General features: G+C 54.4%; 1 protein-coding gene across 1 annotated transcript in view; it reads left to right on the top strand.

Annotated features, from left to right (window-relative positions):
* The window catches only part of LOC123375765 (phosphatidylinositol 3-kinase regulatory subunit alpha-like), a 291,825-nt gene that overhangs the window by 174,642 nt on the left and 98,302 nt on the right, over positions 1 to 18,881 (top strand). The window contains exon 6 of the mRNA XM_045027009.1: positions 5,327 to 5,458. Coding sequence (XP_044882944.1) covers positions 5,327 to 5,458 — 132 coding nt within the window. The remainder of the gene's footprint in view (positions 1 to 5,326; positions 5,459 to 18,881) is intronic.

Raw genomic sequence — 18,881 nt, 5'->3', positions numbered from 1 at the left:
GGCCTAGTGCTGCAGATGGCTGGGTCGGCTGCCTGCCGTCCTGAGGGCCAGGAAAACACCAGCTACAGAGGATTAGTGTTTGCAATGGAACCGAAGTCCCGGGCCCAGCCGGTGAGCAGCCTGAAGGGCTGGATCTCAGCTACCCCTCTTGGGGAATGAACCGCAGGCCAAGTCGTGGGTTCGACTCCCGCAGCGCGACAGGGTACGAGCGGCCCAGGGGAGCGCCTGACTCTAGTTAGGGGCCAGGTTATGGATCATTCCACCTCGGGTTAGGCTGGGGTTCCTTGGTCTTTGTAGTAACCCCTCTTGGGAGGCTTTCGAGCTCCGCTCATTTCTGTATTTTCCCACTCACATCTGAACGTAGCCCTCTCCCATCGCAGCTGCCCTTAATCTTTGTATCTGCCCCTGGAAAGCCTCTGAAGAGGGGTCCAGAAAGAGGAGCCGCCAGGAGCGGCAGAAGGTCCCTAAAAGTGTGTGTGGGGGGGGTGGCCCCCTGACCTCCCCCCGCCCCATTCCAGTACCTCTGTGATCTGTAGGCCCAGGGCTCGGTTGACACTGGTTTGACATCCCCTCAGCTCCACTGAGCTCAGCAGAGTCACTCCTGATTTGCATCAGGCTACGTGAAGCAGAGTCAGGCCCTAATGCGTAAAACAAGGGTCATTTGACATAAAGGGATAATCGCAACTGTTTAGCTCTCTGCTGGGAGAGCCATCCCCAGTGTGCATTGTGTCGGGCTCTCCAGGCGGGCGTTAAAGCTCTCCCCAGCGGATTTACTGCCCTATTTTCAGGCCAGGTTTTAGACAGACCAATTGACACCCAAGCAATGAGTCCTGTGGCATGTTAAGTTTCCTGCATGAACAATTTTTGTGTCCCCCCCCCACACACACACACCCCATCGTGGGTCTTTGTCGCACAAGGGGGCCTTGGCAGGTTCAGAGGCACAAGTGGCCCCTCTACCAGCCTGTACACGAGTCTGGTAGCTCCCAGGAGCTGCAGAGGCCAGTGAAGGCTGCGTCCGGGGAAAACTGGCATTCTTTACTAGTGTAACGCCAACCCCGTGCTCGGCACTACCCAGTCGTTCCAGTCTCTGCCATGAACAGCTTCAATCTCAGCCAGGAAGTGGAGGAGCTGGGGTTGCATCAGGAAGCCCCTTTTGGGGTATAATTTGGTGGTGGTGTGTTGACATCTAGTGAGCATCATGGAACAAGAAGGGTGGAGGTTGGGTGAACTCTAAAGGGGACATTCTGTGCCGGGACAGCCCGGAGAAAGGCACGGAGACGGGAGTGGGGGAAAGACACAAATGGACACCGGAGGTGAGGGTGTTGGCAGAGCAGAGGTAGCGGGCAACAGGAGCTTTGTCTGGTGTGATCCTGGGGGCAGGATAAGCTTTGTTGTGTGGATTGTGCCGGAGGTGTGACTCTTGTGCAGAGCACGGTGCTCATTCCCGGGTTAGTTCCTTGTCCACACTCGCACGGCTTTGCTGGTAGAGTCACACCAGTGTAGCTGCACCAGCAAAGCCTCCTAGTGGAGACCCAGTTTGTACCAGCAAGAGAGTTCCCTTGTCATTATAGCTTATACCATTTCCCCAGACAAAATAAGCTACACCCTCAAATGGTCTTTGTCCAGTAGAACTGCACCTACACCAGCGATTTGGCCAGCATGGCTGCCAGCTAGGATGGTGGGGTAGCTATGGCATAGACCAGCATCATGCCATATATCTGTGGATGGCTCTCCTGCATACACAGCAAAGGCCTTTGTGGAGGATGATGGGGGAAAGTCAAGGGCACTGCACCCACTGCATACCCCTAGGAGCACAGCACACCACAGCAGCTGGCTTTCTGTTGGGACCCTCAGAAGAATCTCCATTCACAGTGGAGTCACCAGCGTCAAAGGATTTCAGCCGGAGCTGCCTTTACTCATGCTGCCATGCACGAAGTGAGAAACGTGCCGTGACTTTTATCCAAAATGGTCAAGTGTTTCCAGTTGTCCTTATCTGCTATAACTCAGGGTAGGCTGATGGGACAAAGGGAGTGTGCTTCAGTGGTTAGAGCAGAGGACTTGGAGGCAGGACTCCTGTGGTTCCTTTCTTGGCCTGTGAACTTGGGTCAAGTCACTTTAACCGCTCTGGGCCTCAGTTTCCCCACCGGCAAAACTGAGGCTTTTGGCCGAAGAGCGCACAACGGAGACGAAATCCAGTGTTCGGTGTAAGTGAGTCCTTGGTGCAAAGACTCACCGGGATGGGCCCAGTGCATCCTGTGTGTCAGTCTGTGGGTCTGAACGGAGTCACGCTAGCAGTAAATGTTCCCTGGTAACACGGCACATTCCAAAAATCTGCTGGGTGTTTTCCCTGAGAGGCCTCAAAGCACAGAAATGCTCATCCCAGTGCCTGGGATGCGGCATCCGTGCTGACACTTAACCCAGCGAATTAGCAGAGGCCTTAGTCTGTGGTGCTAATAATTACCAGGAGTTATTAAAACCTCCCAGGCTCACAATCACCGCTGATCTTTCCCAGTCACCTTGGCCCGCACTCATGTAAACAGCTGTCACGATGGCCCCGTCAGCCCAGCCTCTGGCACGCAGTGCGTTGGAGAGGGTGTCCGAGCAACTGTGGGTTTCTAAGCAGCTGGATGACACAGTGACCCAGGTCTGAACACAAAAGCCAGCCCCAAGCCGCAGGGGAGAGGGGGCTTGGCAGCCATCCAGGGACCCATGCAAAGGCGTTCTAGGCTGGGAAGGGAGTGAAGCAGGACGGGCTGCTCTCTTTTAGGGGTGGCTCTGGCACCTGTTGGGAGATGCAGCGGAGCGTTGCTGCGATTGATCCTGCTAGGATGCCCACGGAGCTAGAATGAAACGTATCTGTCCCCAGCTGGACTGGATGGAGCCCTCCCCCAGCCGGCAGCCCCTGCAGCACGAGGCTCGCTTTGATGGGAGATTTCGGCTAGTGGACCCAAGCGGTTCTGTAGCCTCTGGCTCCGTCCACCGCCTTTGCAAGGTACTTCAGAGACGGCCCAGGAAGCAGAATCCTCTCTGCACAGACATCACCCCTGCTCTGCTGCCACCGAGGACTGCTCCGGCCCCTGGTCGAAGGCTTTCTGAGCCGTTCCGCTGGCTGCTAAGCCTGCCCTGTAGCACTTTGGACTGTGATCCAGTTTGGTCCCTGAGCAGGGCCGGGGCTGGCCGGCAGAACCAGTGGGGAAAATGTCAACAAACCCGCTTTCTGATGGAAAACGCGGTTCGGTCAAACCCGAAACCGGTCAGGACGTTGCATCCATTTCAGTGACATTTCAATTCGGATTAAAACTGGGGAACGGAGCATTCGGACAGGATCCTAACAGGCCGGTTCAGCGCTGTCCAAATGAACCGTTTAGATGTCTCGGTTTGAAACGACTCTTGGTTCCGTTTTTGCTGTATTACATACGATGAAACGCCAAACGGCCAAATCCGCACACGACCTTTTATTTATTTATTTTGTATTTGTTTTGGTCAAAACAAAACATTTTGATTAACCCGATTTCCCCCCTGTGATAGACCCAGGTCAGTTGGGAACAGCAGAGTAGTAGAAGGCAGAGATACTGGCCACTGGCTGAGCAGTTTTCTGTTCCCTGAGTGACCAGAGCAGGGGCTGCTCCAGGCTAATGAGAACACCTGACTCCAATGAACCTGCTAAGAGTCAGGCGAGGCTGTTAAGCACCTGACTCTAATTAAGGCCCCTCTGATGCTGTAAAAGGGCTCACTCCAGTCAGGCCAGGGGGAGCCAGGGAGCCAGAGGAGAGGAAGTGCGTGCGTGCGAGGAACTGGGAGCAAGAGGCGTGCAAGAAGCTGAGCGTGAGCAGGCATCCTGCTGGAGGACTGAGGAGTACAAGCGTTATCAGACACCGGGAGGAAGGTCCTGTGGTGAGGACAAAGAAGGTGGTTGGAGGAGGCCATGGGGAAGTAGCCCAGGGAGGTGTAGCTGTCGTGCAGCTGTTCCAGGAGGCACTATAGACAGCTGCAGTCCTCAGGGCCCTGAGCTGGAACCTGGAGTAGAGGGCGGGCCCGGGTTCCCCCAAAACCTCCCAACTCCTGATCAGACACAGGAGGAATTGACCTGGACTGTGGCTTCTACCAGAGGGGAAGGTCTCTGGGCAGTTTCCCGACCCACAGGGTGAATCTGTGAGGCGAGCAAATCCGCCAATAAGCGGAGGAACTTTGTCACATCCCTCCTCCAGCAAGCTCCCCTGGCCAGAGCTTGGCTGGGAGACCTCCAACGAAAACCCACAATGCAGGAGTTCTAGGGATTTATTTTTCGGTTGCTCTTTCCTCAGAACAAGCGGTGAAGCAATGCCCCTGCATAGCGCTGCTGTGAGGGCCACTCTGAGTCCCTTGTGCTTGTTAAAGAGCCTACTGGACTTGTCCCAGCACTGACACCAGCATCCCAGACAAATTCCGTTCACTTCCTTCTAGTGTTACTGTGTGCATTTATACACTGCCGTGCCCAACTCCAGAGGCAGCTGCATTTCAGTGATTCCTGATGTGTCGTTTGTAAAGCAATTTGGGAGGATGTCTCTGTTATTAAAGCCCAATGCTCAAATCAATCCAAACTTCTGAGCCGTTCAATTCAAAACTCAATTTCAGCGTGTAACACCCTGGTGGTAATTCAGCAGCTCCTCTTCTTTTCAAAGGGGCACGTTTGAGGACACAGGGAAAATAATTGGATGGCCCATGGTTCGTGATGTGCTTGTCTCTTTTAATTGCCAGTGTTTACTTTTAAGCAGGTTACGGGCTTCTCTCTGAGGAGGACGAATCGGCTTTCGTTGATGGTGTTTTGTTTTGCTTTGAATTGTTTTCCGTTAATTACAGCATATTGAAAACTGGCCTTCTCCTTCAGTGGATTGTTGTGGGTCCATGCCCAATTACGCCAGGTCCTGTACAGATATACAGCATGAGAGCATCCCAGCCTCAAAGAGCTTTCAGTCTAACCACACAAGGCATAAGGGGAGAGAGGCTAGGCTCATCGAAGCCAGTGGGAGTTTTGCCATTGATGACAGTGGATCAGGATTTCCCCCAACAGGTGGATGAGACAAAGAAGGGCTTGGCAGGGATGGAGTAGGATGGGGGTAGCAAAACATAATAGGCTGCTTTAGCCCAGGCCAGCCACGAGCACCATTGTTGTCTCCAGTGATTGCCGTGCGTGCGTATCTCTACCGTGAGGATTGGTCAGTTTCAGCCTCGGTGCTGGATCCCTCCAGACCATGAAGGGTTTTGCTCTGGGACAGACATTTCCCCCCTCAGCTCGTCTGTATCTTTGGCCTGTGGGAGTGACATTCTTCCTCCGCTCCCCTTCCAGATGCAGCAGCTGTAGACACGGACCCGTTTGATGGGCAGACGTTGGCCGAGGCACTGAAGTGGTACCTCCACGAGCTCCCATGCCCTGTGATCCACCCTGCAATCTACAGCGAATTAGTCTACACTGCTCAAGGTAATCACCCCGTTTGCTTTGCCTGGTTGCTTTATGGGTGGTGGGATTCTTCAAGCTTCATCATGGGAAGGCTTGGTAAAGGGGCCATCACTGCATCTTGTGAGCAGTTGCTGGTGCTACTGAATAGAACTTGGTCTGGAGTGACCGGTGGGGTCCACATCTGGATCCAGACTGGGCTTAGGTTGAAGGGCTGGAGTTAAGGCATGTGGTTAAGCCAGGGCTAGGGCTCCAGTTAGACTGCGTCAGACATCCTCTAGCTTCTCTAGCCATGTGTGGATTTCAGGCAAGCATGGGGGAAACCTCATGAGATCACTTGTTCCCGTGAGATTTCCACTGTCCTCCACTGGGTCTAATATCGGTCCCTCTAGATTAGGATTCCCCCGATACAGAAGAGATAAGAACATAAGAATGGCCCTACTGGGTCAGACCAAAGGTTCATCTAGCCCAGTATTCTGTCTTCTGACAGTGACCAATGCCAGGTGCCCCAGAGGGAATGAACAGAACAGGGAATCATCAAGTGATCCATCCCCTGTCGCTCACTCCCAGCTTCTGGCAAACAGAGGCTAGGGACACCATCCCTGCCCATCCTGGCTAATAGCCATTGATGCGCCTATCCTCCATTAATGTATCTAGTTCTTTTTTGAACTCTGTTATGGTCTTGGCCTTCACAACATCCTCTGGCAAGGAGTTCCACAGGTTGACTGTGTGCTGTGTGAAGAAATACTTCCTTTTGTTTGTTTTAAAGTTAGGGGTGGGCTTGCATCTGGAGATTCCCTGAAATGTATTGCAGATTCCACCCATGTAGAAGGGGCAGCAATGCGTCTCCAGGTAATGCTCTTCAGGGGAAATTTCCTTCGCAGGATTCCTTCTCTCTTTCTACACTTGAGAAAAACATAGTGATGTATTTTAATGACCCCAAGAGGCTGGGATAAAGGCTTAATGTCTCCTCCCAAACACAGCGGCACCCCCTCCCATCCCACTGGGATAATGGATCAGGAAAGATGCCCCTCACTGAATCACCCTTGCTTCTACCTTGTGGGCATCTCACAGTTCATTAGAGGTCTCCCTCTAAAGAGCCTAATACACCCAGCTGATTGAAGTCAATTTTGCTTCGAGTGTGGTAGCTGACACGGATCTGGGATGAAGTGCCATGTAGGGTAGGCTGCATTGCAAGGGTTTCTGTACCAGGAAATGCTCCCGATATAATCCATCCTCAGCAGCAGAGTTTAGAGGCCCCATCTGAGATCGGGTCCCCCTTGGGCTAAGCACTCTACGTACACAGAGGACATGGTAGACTGTCCCTGCCCTGGAGAGGTTACAATCTAAAGAGACGAGACAGACAAATGGCGACCAAAAGGGAGTAGCATTATCCCCATTTCAAAGGAAGTTCAGGGAAACTAAGGGACTGGCCCAGGGTCACCCTGGAAAAGCAAGGAAATGAACCCAGACCACCCGACTCCCATTCGTTTTCCCGTTCCCAGTTACTGCTTTAGAGCTCTGGCTGCTCCAGTTTACTTGAGCCGTGGCTCCTGTTAGCCGACACTCCGAAGAAGCTGAATCTCAAAACGAGCAGAACACGTTGCTTCCCCCGTCCTCCCTTCCTAACAGGCATCATCAGGCTTTGTCCCTGTCTCCCAGTCCATAATAATCTCTTCAAGCGGCTATTCGTAATGATCCAACTGCCAGGGACGGATGGAGCACGTGGAAACCCCCCACCCCAAGTGTTAGATCAAGGTCAAGAAATCGATCGCCATTAAAAGCGACGTCCCCGCCGCCCCTCCCTGCCTCATCCATCATTTGTCACGCTGCCGGCGACCTCTCGCCCCGCTGGCATGGAAGAGCCTTTAGGAAAAGCACTCACCTCCCCGGAGCCCGTTGTCCCTGCTGTGCCCATCACTGGGATGACATCGGGAGATGGACGCAACGGGCAGGGGCCTGCTAGTAAAACATTAAATAGCCACGGAGAGCCCTTCACCAGAAGCAGCATCGGTTTCTCTTCAGAGTCGCTCTTCAGTCCTGTGCGGATGCCCTTCCTTATTGCAGCCAGTCTGTGAAAGGGCCCAGACTCGAAGGCTCTTGGCCTCGCTGCTTAGTTCCAGGTATCGCTGAGATTTAGAGGTAAGAATGGGCCGAATCCACCCCCGCTGTCCATGGAGTTACCCCAGGGATGACTGTGGCCCACCACTAGCCTTTCACCCCAAAGGAGCCCAGAGCGCTATACCAACAGAGAGCGACAGATTACACTTCGCACGTGGCTGAAATGCAGCCACCTCTGGGGCGGGCCAACAGGCGGGCAGTTCAGGGCAGGGAGCAAACGCAAAGGGCAGTGATGAAACAAGCACCAATCCAAACCACTGCCGTGATTTTGCCTTGTTTCCCTTCCCCGTTGCATCGTCTGTTGCCCAAGGGAGGCCGCAGTGCTGCCAACCCTCCCTCCTGGGACTAGTCCCATTCCAGTCAGGCGGACAGGCTAGTCACACCAGGAAGGTGTTTTCAGAATCAGGGCCTCCGCCTGTAAAGTCTGCAAGGCAGCGACTGAGTGGCCAATCTGCAGCTGGGGTCAGCTGCGGGAGCTCCATTAAAGTCTAGCGAGCTAGGAGAGTTGACACCAGCTCCAGACCTGGGCCTTTACCGCTGAAAAGCAGCAAGAGATCGTCACTGAGAACAGAAATGATGGTTCTAAAACTAACCGGCACAAACCACGCCTGGCCTGCTCCATCCCAGGCCTCATGGAGGCACCTCCAGTAGGATTTTCAGCTGTTTTTTTTTGTTTTTTTCTTTTCCTTTTTAATCTCAATTGAAAAGAAAGGGTTAAAGGAACCTGAAAGCTTCTTGAGGAATCAGGCGCATGTGACATCTCCCCTGCCCTTCATCCACCATCCTTGTCCCCAACACACAACTCCCTCCAAAACAGCCACGACTTTAGCATTACTAACAATTGCAGCCACTGTAGATGACCCATGCGCTCTGTCCGGCAGCTTTTCACAGCCATTCGGTAAATGCAAGGGGGCCAGTGGTACTCAGCAGACAGGTCAGCTGTTTGGGGCTAGGTTGGCTGCAGTTTTTTTGTCTCATGGGTCAATCGAGCCATCAAGCTGAGAACATGGGAGAGGCCCCCCATCAGCTGCAGAGCAAAGCTGGTGACGGGGAAATTGGGTCCTCCGCTGATGACCCCACTTGTAGCAGAGTGCCATGGGTCAGGCCGCGACGTTCAGCTCTGAATCTGAGCTCCCTCAGAGACAGGGAGATTTTCAGACCTGCAGAATCAGTTAGTTCATTCCCCAGGACGGCTTGGGCTCCTCAAACTTCAGGAAATCCTGTCCTTCCACGGTTAGCCACAAACTCCACTGCAGAGAATCGCAGGCCCCATGCCTGCTGCTGGAGTGTCTCAGGTAGGCACGGTGCTTTCCCGAGGGACAGGACATGCTCCCTCCTGGCTCTGGGGCTGCTGACGGAGAGGGCAGCATTGCCCTCTCTGGGATACCCAGCGCCAGCAGGGGTGCTAGGCCTGCTCACTCCTTGCACTCCAGGGGCTGTGAGTAAACCAGGCCTGCAACTGAGTCCTCAAACAGATGCCATAGTCGAGGATGGGGATTGAACCCAGGGACTTCAACACTGGAACTCACAGGCTCGCCCACTCGCACTAAGGAAGAGCTCTCTCTGCAGTGGGGAAGTAGCAGGCTGCTATTGTCTATGGGCCCAGCCACTAAGCGGAGACATGAGCACACGCCGCAGGCCAGTGGAGAACACAAGGTCTGAAATTGTGCAGCAGCGCAATGGGCGAGGGAAGGCCCCTTGCTCCTGTACCCTGTTTTCCCCTCCTGCAGATACTTGCATAAACCAGCCCAGCTGAGCTATGTGCACAGAGGAATTCAGGAGTCTGGTGGTGCTTCTACGGCAGGCTGTGGTAGAATTCCTAAACAATCCTCTCCCATGCCAGGAATCATAACAAACAAGCTCTCCGCATACCACGGCCGAGGCATTTCACAATCCTCCAGCATTCGAGTGCTGCTCCTTTGGATTGTGCACAACCGTCAACCAAGCCAAACACCACGAATTTCCACCCAGCAGCAAAGTATCTAAACACTGCCTGTGGGCGGAGACGTGAAACCACAGCCGGTTGTGCCCATCTCCGGTGGTTATCGGGGCAGAAGCCAGAGATCCCAGCTGTCCTTGAAAATCCCCCTGGGATAAGCCCAGCATGCCCTCCCTCAGCAAAGCCGGTCCTAATGTCTAAGGAGGCAAGTGAGCTGAGCCTGCATCGCTGGTATCTAGCCCTTTGCCGAGATGCCTTGAGAGTTACACATGCTGGAGAAACTAACTCTCTTCAGCCCTAGAAGTAAAGAAGAGTCAGGAAAATACAGAGCAGAAGGCCTGGTTAGCATCTGAATCTGGACTTTCTAGCCCATCCCATTGTAGGGGCAGGAGCAAACGTTCAGAAGTGTCCTGAACCAGGACTCTTGGTTAAGGACCTTGTCTGCGAAGACTAGTCCTCTGCTGGAGTGACACATGACTGAGCAAGCAGAGCTCCTCAGAGCTTGGGTCCTGAGTTCTAATCCCCCCCTGGTCAAATCCTGAAGTCCTCACTCACTTTTTACTCCGTCAGGCAAAAATTCACACTGACTTCAGTGTGCGATTCTTCCTGAGCGAAGGCTGATGGCTGCAGGATTTACTCCTTAACAACCTCTCACTGGCCTCTGGTACAGGTACATGTGTGGCTCCAAAATAACGGCGCCCGGTGGCAAAACCAATGGCACGTCTGAGAAATTCACCCTGCGCCCGAATAGGTGGCGTTGTCTCAAACGCTGAAAGGCTCTCGGCGCAGAGCCGGTGGGCCCTGGCCATGCCAGAAGGCCAAGTGGCTGCCAGGTCCCTGTGCTGCGGGCCCAGGAAGAAAGCATGATTACAATATTTTGGCTTGGGTGCCTGGGAAGGTTTTACTGTAATCTAGTCAACTTTTGGCTTTATATGGGCATAGAAAAAGCTCTGCTTTTTCGCTCAGGATGTTGGAAGCTCCTTTCGGTCTCTGGGAGGGTTTTTGGCCTGCATTAGATTGTTACAGGTTAGGTTTTATTTGAATTTTTCATTCAAGCAACCGGCCAAGTGCTTATAACTGGGAAGGTTCAGGCAGGCGGAAATCTTCAGTTCATCCAGCAGCCAGGCTGGGCTCCAAAGACCTTCTCAGTGATTTCTAGCAGAGAGAAAGCAGGGACTACGCCAAAGAGCAGCCTTTCTTCTGTCGCTGCCCCGCCAGCGTTTCTCAGCACCTTGCACACGGGAGTGAATTTATCCCCTCCACACCAGTGTGAGGTAGGGAATTGTTATCCTCAGTTCACTTGTCCCACGTCACGCAGAGTCTGGGATAGAGATGAGAACTGAACGGTGGACTCCCAAATCTTAGTCCAGTCCTCCTCCTCTACTGTAAGGGGGCCTTTCGCATGGAAACCCTTCCCGGGAGCAGCAGAGCTAGCTAGCTGGCTGCATGGCGAATATTATTTCTATCGTGGTCGCATCCAAAACGTACTGGCTGCTTTCCAAATGGATAGGAAGATCCATTCCCTGCCCAGAAGAACTGATAATCCCTAGCTGGTATTTCCAAGGGGCCTATCAGCTGGGTACCTACTGTGCTCTGGAATCCTCTCCCTTGAGCAGCGTGGCTCTGGCAGCCTGCCTGCAGGCGAGGCTGGGCTGGAGAGCGCTTCAAGCCATCTCCAGGAAGCTGCTAGGGTGGCCTTGTCCAGCAGAGGAATTTCATGACTTTATAACAAAAGATTCAGGCTCGGACAGCTTAATAATGGTGCTTCCTGCCGCCCTCTGAGCACCTTCCCCCTTGTTTGGGGCTGTCTATGATCTTGTACAATCCAGCCAGCTTGAATTCGACCTGATCCTTTGCCCAAGGTGGAAACACTAGACTCGGGCAAAGCCCTACGGGGGATACCGTGGTGACCGGGGCTGGGTGGGATGACCTCGCAGTGCTTCCCAGCTTCTGTCATCATGCCCTCAAGTGCAGTATTAGGATGGGCAAGTGGAGCTGCGTACGAGGATTTAACAAGCAAAGACTTAAAAATCAATGGGCAAACGTCGCAAGTCGGGGGGGCAGTGTAGCCTAGTGGGTAGAGCACTGGGCCTCAGGAGACCTGGGGTCTTATTGCCAGCTCAGCCACTGACTCGCTGGGTGACCTTTTGCAGGTCACGTCCCTGCCCTGTGCCTCAGTTTCCCCATGTGTAAATGGGGGTAATGATCCTGCCCTCCTCAGTAAGTGCTGGAAGAGCGGCAGATGAACAGTGCTAGATGAGATCTGGGGAGTATCCGTCTGGCTCCCCTTTTCATAGATTCATAGACCTATGAACCCTCAGCCCTTGCTCCTCAGTGTGTGTTTTGCCATGCCACACGCTGAGTCACGATCTCAGCACAGTCCCCAGAGCTTCTGAAGGCCAGACGTTCAGAGGAGGTCACACCCCCACGTTGTACCAGCTGCTCCGGGGCTGTGACCAGGGCCGGCTCCAGACCCCAGCGCGGCAAGCACGCGCGTGGGGCGGCCCTTTCCCGGGGGGGCGGCAGGCTGGGCCGGCGGACCTGCCGCAGTCATGCCTGCGGGAGGTCCACTGGAGCCCCGGGACGACCGGACCTGCCGCAGGCATGACTGCGGAGGGGGCGCTTGTCCCGCGGCTCGGCTGGATCTCCCGCAGGCATGCCTGCGGCAGCTCAAGCAGAGCCACCAGACCTGCGAACCGTCCGCAGCTGCGGGAGGTCCAGCCGAGCCCACGTTTTGTTCCCCACAGGCTGGCTCTCTGGAAGGGTCCTGGCAGCCACAAAGACCTTCCCTCTGCTCGGTGCAAAGCCCAGTGTTATGGCTGGGCTGGTGCTGTTGTCTGGTTTTCCTGGCAGCTCTGTTTCTTGGTGGCCGTGGGTGTGGAAGTGGCTCCGGGAGCACCCGTATCTCCTCTACTGGGGCATTTACCTAGAATGATTGCTCCTGGGGGAGGCGATACAGCGGCCGCAGGCCCAGATTCACAAAGCTATTTCAGTGCCTAACTGCCATTGAAATGAACGCGACGTCGGCACCTAGCTACCTTTATACGTCTGGGCGTGCATGCGCTGGAAACCACTGAGCTCCTCATTCAGCAGCTAGGCAGGCAAAGCATGTGCCGTTTAATCTGTTAGGGGCTGGTTGCAGCCATGGACAGATGGAGCTTGTGGCGTAGACGAGGCCAGTGCCAGTTGTGGTCGGTTACCACCGAGTTCTGGGATGGAGCCAGCTCTCCAGGTGGGGCGAGTCAGCTCTCACCCCAACTCCTCCCAGTAGTAATGATCCCTGTTGGCAGAGCGGCCTGGATCGCTTGGTCAGCGAGGCACCAGCGAACAATGCGTTTTAATACGGCGATGTGGAAATGTCCACATTTAGGAGCATACTTACCAGACGGGGGACTCTCTCCTGGGAAGCAGTGACAGGCAAGGATTTGGGGGCTGTGGTGGAGAATCAGCTGAATGTGAGCTCCCAGTGCAACGCTGGGACCAAAAGAGCTAATGCCAGCCTGGGATCTCGTGCGGGAGCAGAGAGGTTATTTCACCTCTGTATGTGGCGCTGGTGCAACCGCTGCTGGAATCCTGGGCCCAGCTCTGGTGCCCACCGTTCAAAAAGAAGGTAGATGAACTGGAGAGGGTTGGGAGAAGAGCCATGACATGATTAAAGGATTAGAAAACCTGCCTGGGAGTGATAAACTCAAGGAGCTTAAGAAAGCAAAGGTTAAGGGGTGACTGGATGAGAGTCTGTAAGTACCCTGCCGCTAAAGCAAATATTTGATAACAGGCTCTTCAGTCTAGCAGAGAAAGCTCTAGCAGGGGCTGGAAGTTGACCCTAGACAGATTCAGATGGGATGGAAGATATACATTTCCAACAGTGAGAGTAATTAACCAGTGGGAACAATTTACCAAGGATCATGGTGGATTCTTCATCACTGACGACTGTTTCATCGCATGCATCCGACGAAGTGGGTATTCACCCACGAAAGCTCACGCTCCAAAATGTCTGTTAGTCTATAAGGTGCCACAGGATTCTTTGCTGCTTTTACAGATCCAGACTAACACGGCTACCCCTCTGATACTTGTTTCAATCAAGACGGGATGTTTTTCTAACAGATCTTCTGCAGGAACTATTTGGGGCAGTTCTCTGGCCTGTGTTATATGGGAGGTCAGACTAGATGGTCACAGTGGTCCCTTCTGGCCTAGGAAGCCATGAATTGATAGACACCCCGGCACATATGCATGTCCCCGCCGCGATGCTGTAATGTCCGTGTCCAGAGCAGATGGCCTTGTGAAAGCTGAACCGGCAAAAGAAAGGAAGCCCGGGGCCATCGGTGGAGTGCAGGAGTTCTCAACCTTTTCCTTTCGGAGCACATGCTGTAAAGACTCCACGGCCCCCCTGTGCCACAAGAACTGGTTTTCTGCATATACGAGCCAGGGCCAGCGTTAGGGGGTAGCAAGCAGGGCATTGCCTGGGGCCCCACGCCGCAGGGGCCCCTGTGTAGCTGCATTGCTCAGGCTTTGGCTTCAGTTGGCTGATAGTCGGAGCCCTGCAGGCCTGTTTCGTTCAGAACGAGACGACATATTGGTGATACGAGTCAGGTATATACTTGGGGTCATCTCATTTATGTACAAAACGTTGATTCTGGGCCCAGATACCTCCATGTCTGCCCCTCCAGTGAGCTGTGCGCTCAGGGAGCGTCCTCTCTGGCTCACACGGACACCCTCTCTGGTTTGCTCTGCCCCAACACCGTCTGTAACTAGTATCCTAGCTTCTGCCTGTGCAACCCAGGAAACCCCTGTTCATGTGCCCGGGTTAGTCCTGAGCCGCCATGTGGCTGATTGTCGTGGGTGATCACCACCCTTTCCTGGAGCTGTTTTTACTGCATAAAGGGGCTTGACTGCACCTTCTGTTGAGCCCGAAAAAGGCTGCTTGGCCCCCACTGTGATTGTCTTTGGATCTGAGGCTAAGGGCTTGTGTACACTGAAGTGTAGACACTACCTGTGCCGACAGGAGGGGTTCTCCCATCCACAGTACATGAGCACCTCACAGTCTTTACACACTTATCCTCACTCACCCCTGGGAGGCAGGGCAGGGCTGTGAGCCACATGCTACAGAGGGGGAAACTGAGGCACAGAGTGGCTAAGTGACTTGCCCAAGGACATGCAGGAAGGCTGCAGCAGAGCCAGGAATCGAACTCCCCTCTTCAGCTTGCACGCTAACCACTGCCCCATGCTGCCTCTCCGTGTGCCCTGGGCAGCCTGACTGGTCACTTGGCACCTTCCACCCACTCGGCAGTGTGTAACAGCCCCATCCTTCAGAGCCAGCTGCTGCCACGCTGTAGTTCCCAACTGGCCAGAAGGGGCCACTGTTGAGCAACATGAAGTAGTCCCTTCCAGCAATTAACTCCGCGTCTCCCAGACCGCAGGGCAGCTCATAGCATCACCCAGAGAGCACTGGGGCAGACCCATGAGGGTACCGTTTCTCTTTGCATCTGGGATCCTCAGGAGCTCACTCTCCTTCCCGCTTCGAGCCCAGAATCCCAGTGTCTCCACCAGGCAGGATCCCTGTCGCACGGTCACCCAAATGGTTAACCATCCGCTTCGCTTAAAAACTTGGCTCCCTTTTCCTCCTTCGGAGCCCAAGTTTTGAAATAAGGTTTCCCCCTCTGTTGTTGTTATAACTGCCCGAGACCTTCCTGTCTCGAGGAATAAAACATTTCCACCGTCCGCGGGATTAGCACCTCTTTAAATCATGCTTTTGGCTCGCCTGGGACGGACCAAACCAGGAGATCGCCGTGGGGAACGCAGCTGGCTAAACGAGACCGAATTGAATTAGCTCCTAATGAGCGACGACCCGGCTTGCGGACAAGCCCTTCGCAGCTCGAAATGCCTCGCTTGCCACGGCGCCTTTGGCTTTCCCCCCTCTGCCGATTGCCTCTTTCTCCAGCCACTGCATCGGCTAAAGGGCTCGCAGGGCCAACGGCTCGCGTGCCTGCATGTTCCCGGCATCCCTCCACGCACACGATGGCACGTGGCCAACCAACCACATTTCTCCTGGCACTGCCCCCTCCCACTTCAAACCTCCATGACTCAGCTGTCAAACCCCCCCCCGGGACTCAGCGCTGGAAAGGGGCCGTTTCCTGTCACTATCGCTTAGCCGCCCTGACCCCCGCTGAGGATGGCGATGCCAGCGTACCTCTTGTAAACCTCAGCCCGGTCTTGAACTCCGAGCTCCAGGAGCAAGAGCACTGGGCCTGGGAAGTACTCGCGGACCAGCCTGGCCGTGCCAGGTTTAGCTGCTTATTCTTACTTAGTTTATTCTGCCAGGGCAGGCAAGGCCTGATTCAATGGCAGGACTCCCACTGAAACACAGAGGCGGTGGGTCAGGCCCCCGGGGGTTGGGTCAGGCTCCTCGTTTGCCTTCATTCCTTCACTTTACTTGTAGCTTCTTCATCTAAATCAACAGCCTCATCCTGAGTCCGCAGCTCCCCCCGCCGAGCGGCACGTCTGTGCCGTGGATGAGCAGAGCTTGTCGGGACGGGGATGGGGGAGGCCGGGCTGCTGATCTGCAGGATGGGAAGGGCTGAGCTTCCCGCCCCCACGCGGCTCGTCAGGTTCCAGGCGTGCGCACGTCCCACTCGGTAAACGTGCTGCCGCGGGCAGAACATTGCAAAGACAAACCTGACTGGCCTTGCGGGGGAAGGGGCAACATGGGGGGGAGGGCCATGGTTTGACTAGTGGTCCCCCCGCCCCCTCTTTGGGAAGCTTTCACCGCTTCTGTCACGGCTCGGCCGCAGATACATATTTTGTATCTGTGCAGGGCTCTAGGCTCTGGGTTTCCTTGGTCCTGTCTCGGTGTGGGGGGCTCGGCTAGCTGACCTCTCAAGGTCCCTCGCGGCCCTACATTTATACAGGCCGTGACGTTATTGATATAATCGGGGACCATATAGAACATAGTGGCACCAAATCTTGTGTAAAGGGGGTCATATAAGGTGTCTAAGACCAGGTTATGGGTGGCTGGTTATGATTATTCTGTCTGGGTGCATGTGTCATTTTGTAGTTGGAGTTATGAGTATTGGCTCTGTACTGTCTGTATTTCAAAATTGTGCTGTGCTTCTGGGAGACATCCCAGACAAGTTGGTGTTAGCTCTGCCTAGCCTGCTTGATGGCCCATTACGGACCATCAGCTACACAACTGACCCATGGAGAGAAGGCAGACACGCCTTGTGACTCAGCAAAGTATGCAGGGACTTGCCCATGTGACTCCAGACTCCATTTTGCTGTAATTTTCCACAGTAAGAACAAAGAGGTTCTTACACCTGGAAAAGCCTATAAAAGGCTGATGCCTCATCTCCATCTTGTCTTCAATCCTGCTTCTTACCTCTGGAGGGACTTTGCTACAAGCTGAAGCTCTGCACAAAGGACTGAATGACCCATCCCAGCGGGGGATGTTCCAGAGACTTGATTTGAACCTGCAGTTTACTCCATCACTGCTACAAGCCTGAATTAAGAACTTTGCCATCACTGTATGTAATTGATTCCATTTAACCAATCCTAGCTCTCATCTATATCTTTTTCCCTTTATGAATAAACCTTTAGATTTTAGATTCTAAAGGATTGGCAACAGCGTGATTTGTGGGTAAGATCTGATGTGTATATTGACCTGGGTCTGGTGCTTGATTCTTTGGAATCGAGAGAACCGTTTTCTTTTATTGGGGTGTTGGTTTTCATAACCAGTCATCCCCAGGACGAGTGGCACTGGTGGTGATACTGGGAGACTGGAGTGTCTAAGGGAATTGCTTGTGTGACTTGTGGCTAGCCAGTGGGGTAAGACCAAAGTCCTCTTTGTCTGGCTGGTTTGGTTTGCCTTAGAGGTGGAAAAACCCCAGCCTAGGGCTGTGACTGCCCTGTTTGAGCAATTGGTCCTGAATTGGCACCTCCGTTGGGTCCCGCCAGAACCGCATCATCACACAGAGCTTGACCGCACCCACTGCAGTGGGGCCCATTCTCACTTCAGCATCGAGGGGCTGACGTAAAACTAGTACTTACCTGGATGAGCAGGTACCAGCTGGAGACAAAATGCTACCGTGGATGGCGTCTGCCTCCATATTTCATATCCCCCAGAACGGTAACGCCTGAGTGAGGCAGTGGGGGTTAGGAGACTGTGGGTTACTGTTATATTCCACCACAGCAGCAATTTAACCCCCTTTGCTCCCCCGCTTGGCCAAAGGGGAGCTGGGTCCTGCTTGGCACAGTTTCAAGCAGAGCGTAGGGGCAGTGTGATCGTATGTGGATAATGAGCAGCCTGGGCGTCAGGAATCTCAGCAGTGCCGAGGACCTCTGGCTCATGCTGGCTTTGTCCGGAGACGCCCTCTGACAATCCGACTCCTCGGTCGGAGCCCCGGTTCTGCCACCGACTGCCCCTGCAATCGGGGGCGAGTCACATCACCTCGCCGTGACTCCGTTTCCCCGTCTGCCAAAGGACAGGGCACTCAGAATGCCGAGCTGCCGCTGTGCCGTGCGTTGGGACCTGGAGACGAAGCACTGACTGTTGTTTAGAGAGAGGACCCAGCGTGGAGCTAACGCTTCCAGGGTGCTCAGAGGGTGGGTCTTTGCGGTAGGTCCATCTCCAGCACTAGTAGCGTTCCTGGCTACGTGGAGCCGTTTGGCCGATGGTCTGCGTACGACCACTCCCAGCTCTTACCATTGCTCCGTTACCTCCCGCTAATCCCCTGCTGCGGCAGGACGTGCCACAGGGACCGAAGCACAGTTGGGCTGATAGGAGGAGGCCGGGGCACCTTTGGCTCAGAACTCCCTTGGGTTGGAGGGTTTGTGTCTCAACTCACAGTTTAATGGGGTGGGGGTAGCAAACCTCTTTTACTGGGTTCCAGCCAGGCTGGAAGCACCTGCGAGCACAACGGCAGGAGCCGGCGGCTCAGAGAACGGCCCGGCCCAGCAGATTGCATACTGGGGACTTGTCTGCACAGGGCACTGCTGCCTGGCAAGCCAGGAGGTGAATTTCCAGCGCATTCGCTTGCTGCCCAGGGACATCCTGTGTAGACAAAGTTCATTGTGATTATCTGGGGAGCAGCTCTGATTTGCCACCGATGCCTTTGCTGTTGGCAAGCCCTGGCCTGCTGCCCTCATCCCTGTTCGGTGAATGCACAGGCCAGATCCAGCACAGACTGGCTCAGGGCAGCTTCCCCAGCCACCCCCGAGCTGTCTTCTCTCTCCTGCTCTCACCACAGCTGAGTCAGCGTGGGTAACGCAGGAACTGCCTCCGGGACAGGGATTTCCCTCTGGCTGGAACAGCTGGCTCCTCAGGTCCCTGGATCATTCGGTGTTTGGCAGGAGACTGAGCAAAAGATGTAACTTGGCCCATGAAGTTTGAACTTG

The sequence above is a fragment of the Mauremys mutica genome, chromosome 8 (genome assembly GCF_020497125.1).
Source record: "Mauremys mutica isolate MM-2020 ecotype Southern chromosome 8, ASM2049712v1, whole genome shotgun sequence".
In the NCBI taxonomy this organism is placed as follows: Eukaryota; Metazoa; Chordata; order Testudines; family Geoemydidae; genus Mauremys; species Mauremys mutica.
This window is presented reverse-complemented; position numbering and strand designations above follow the sequence as displayed.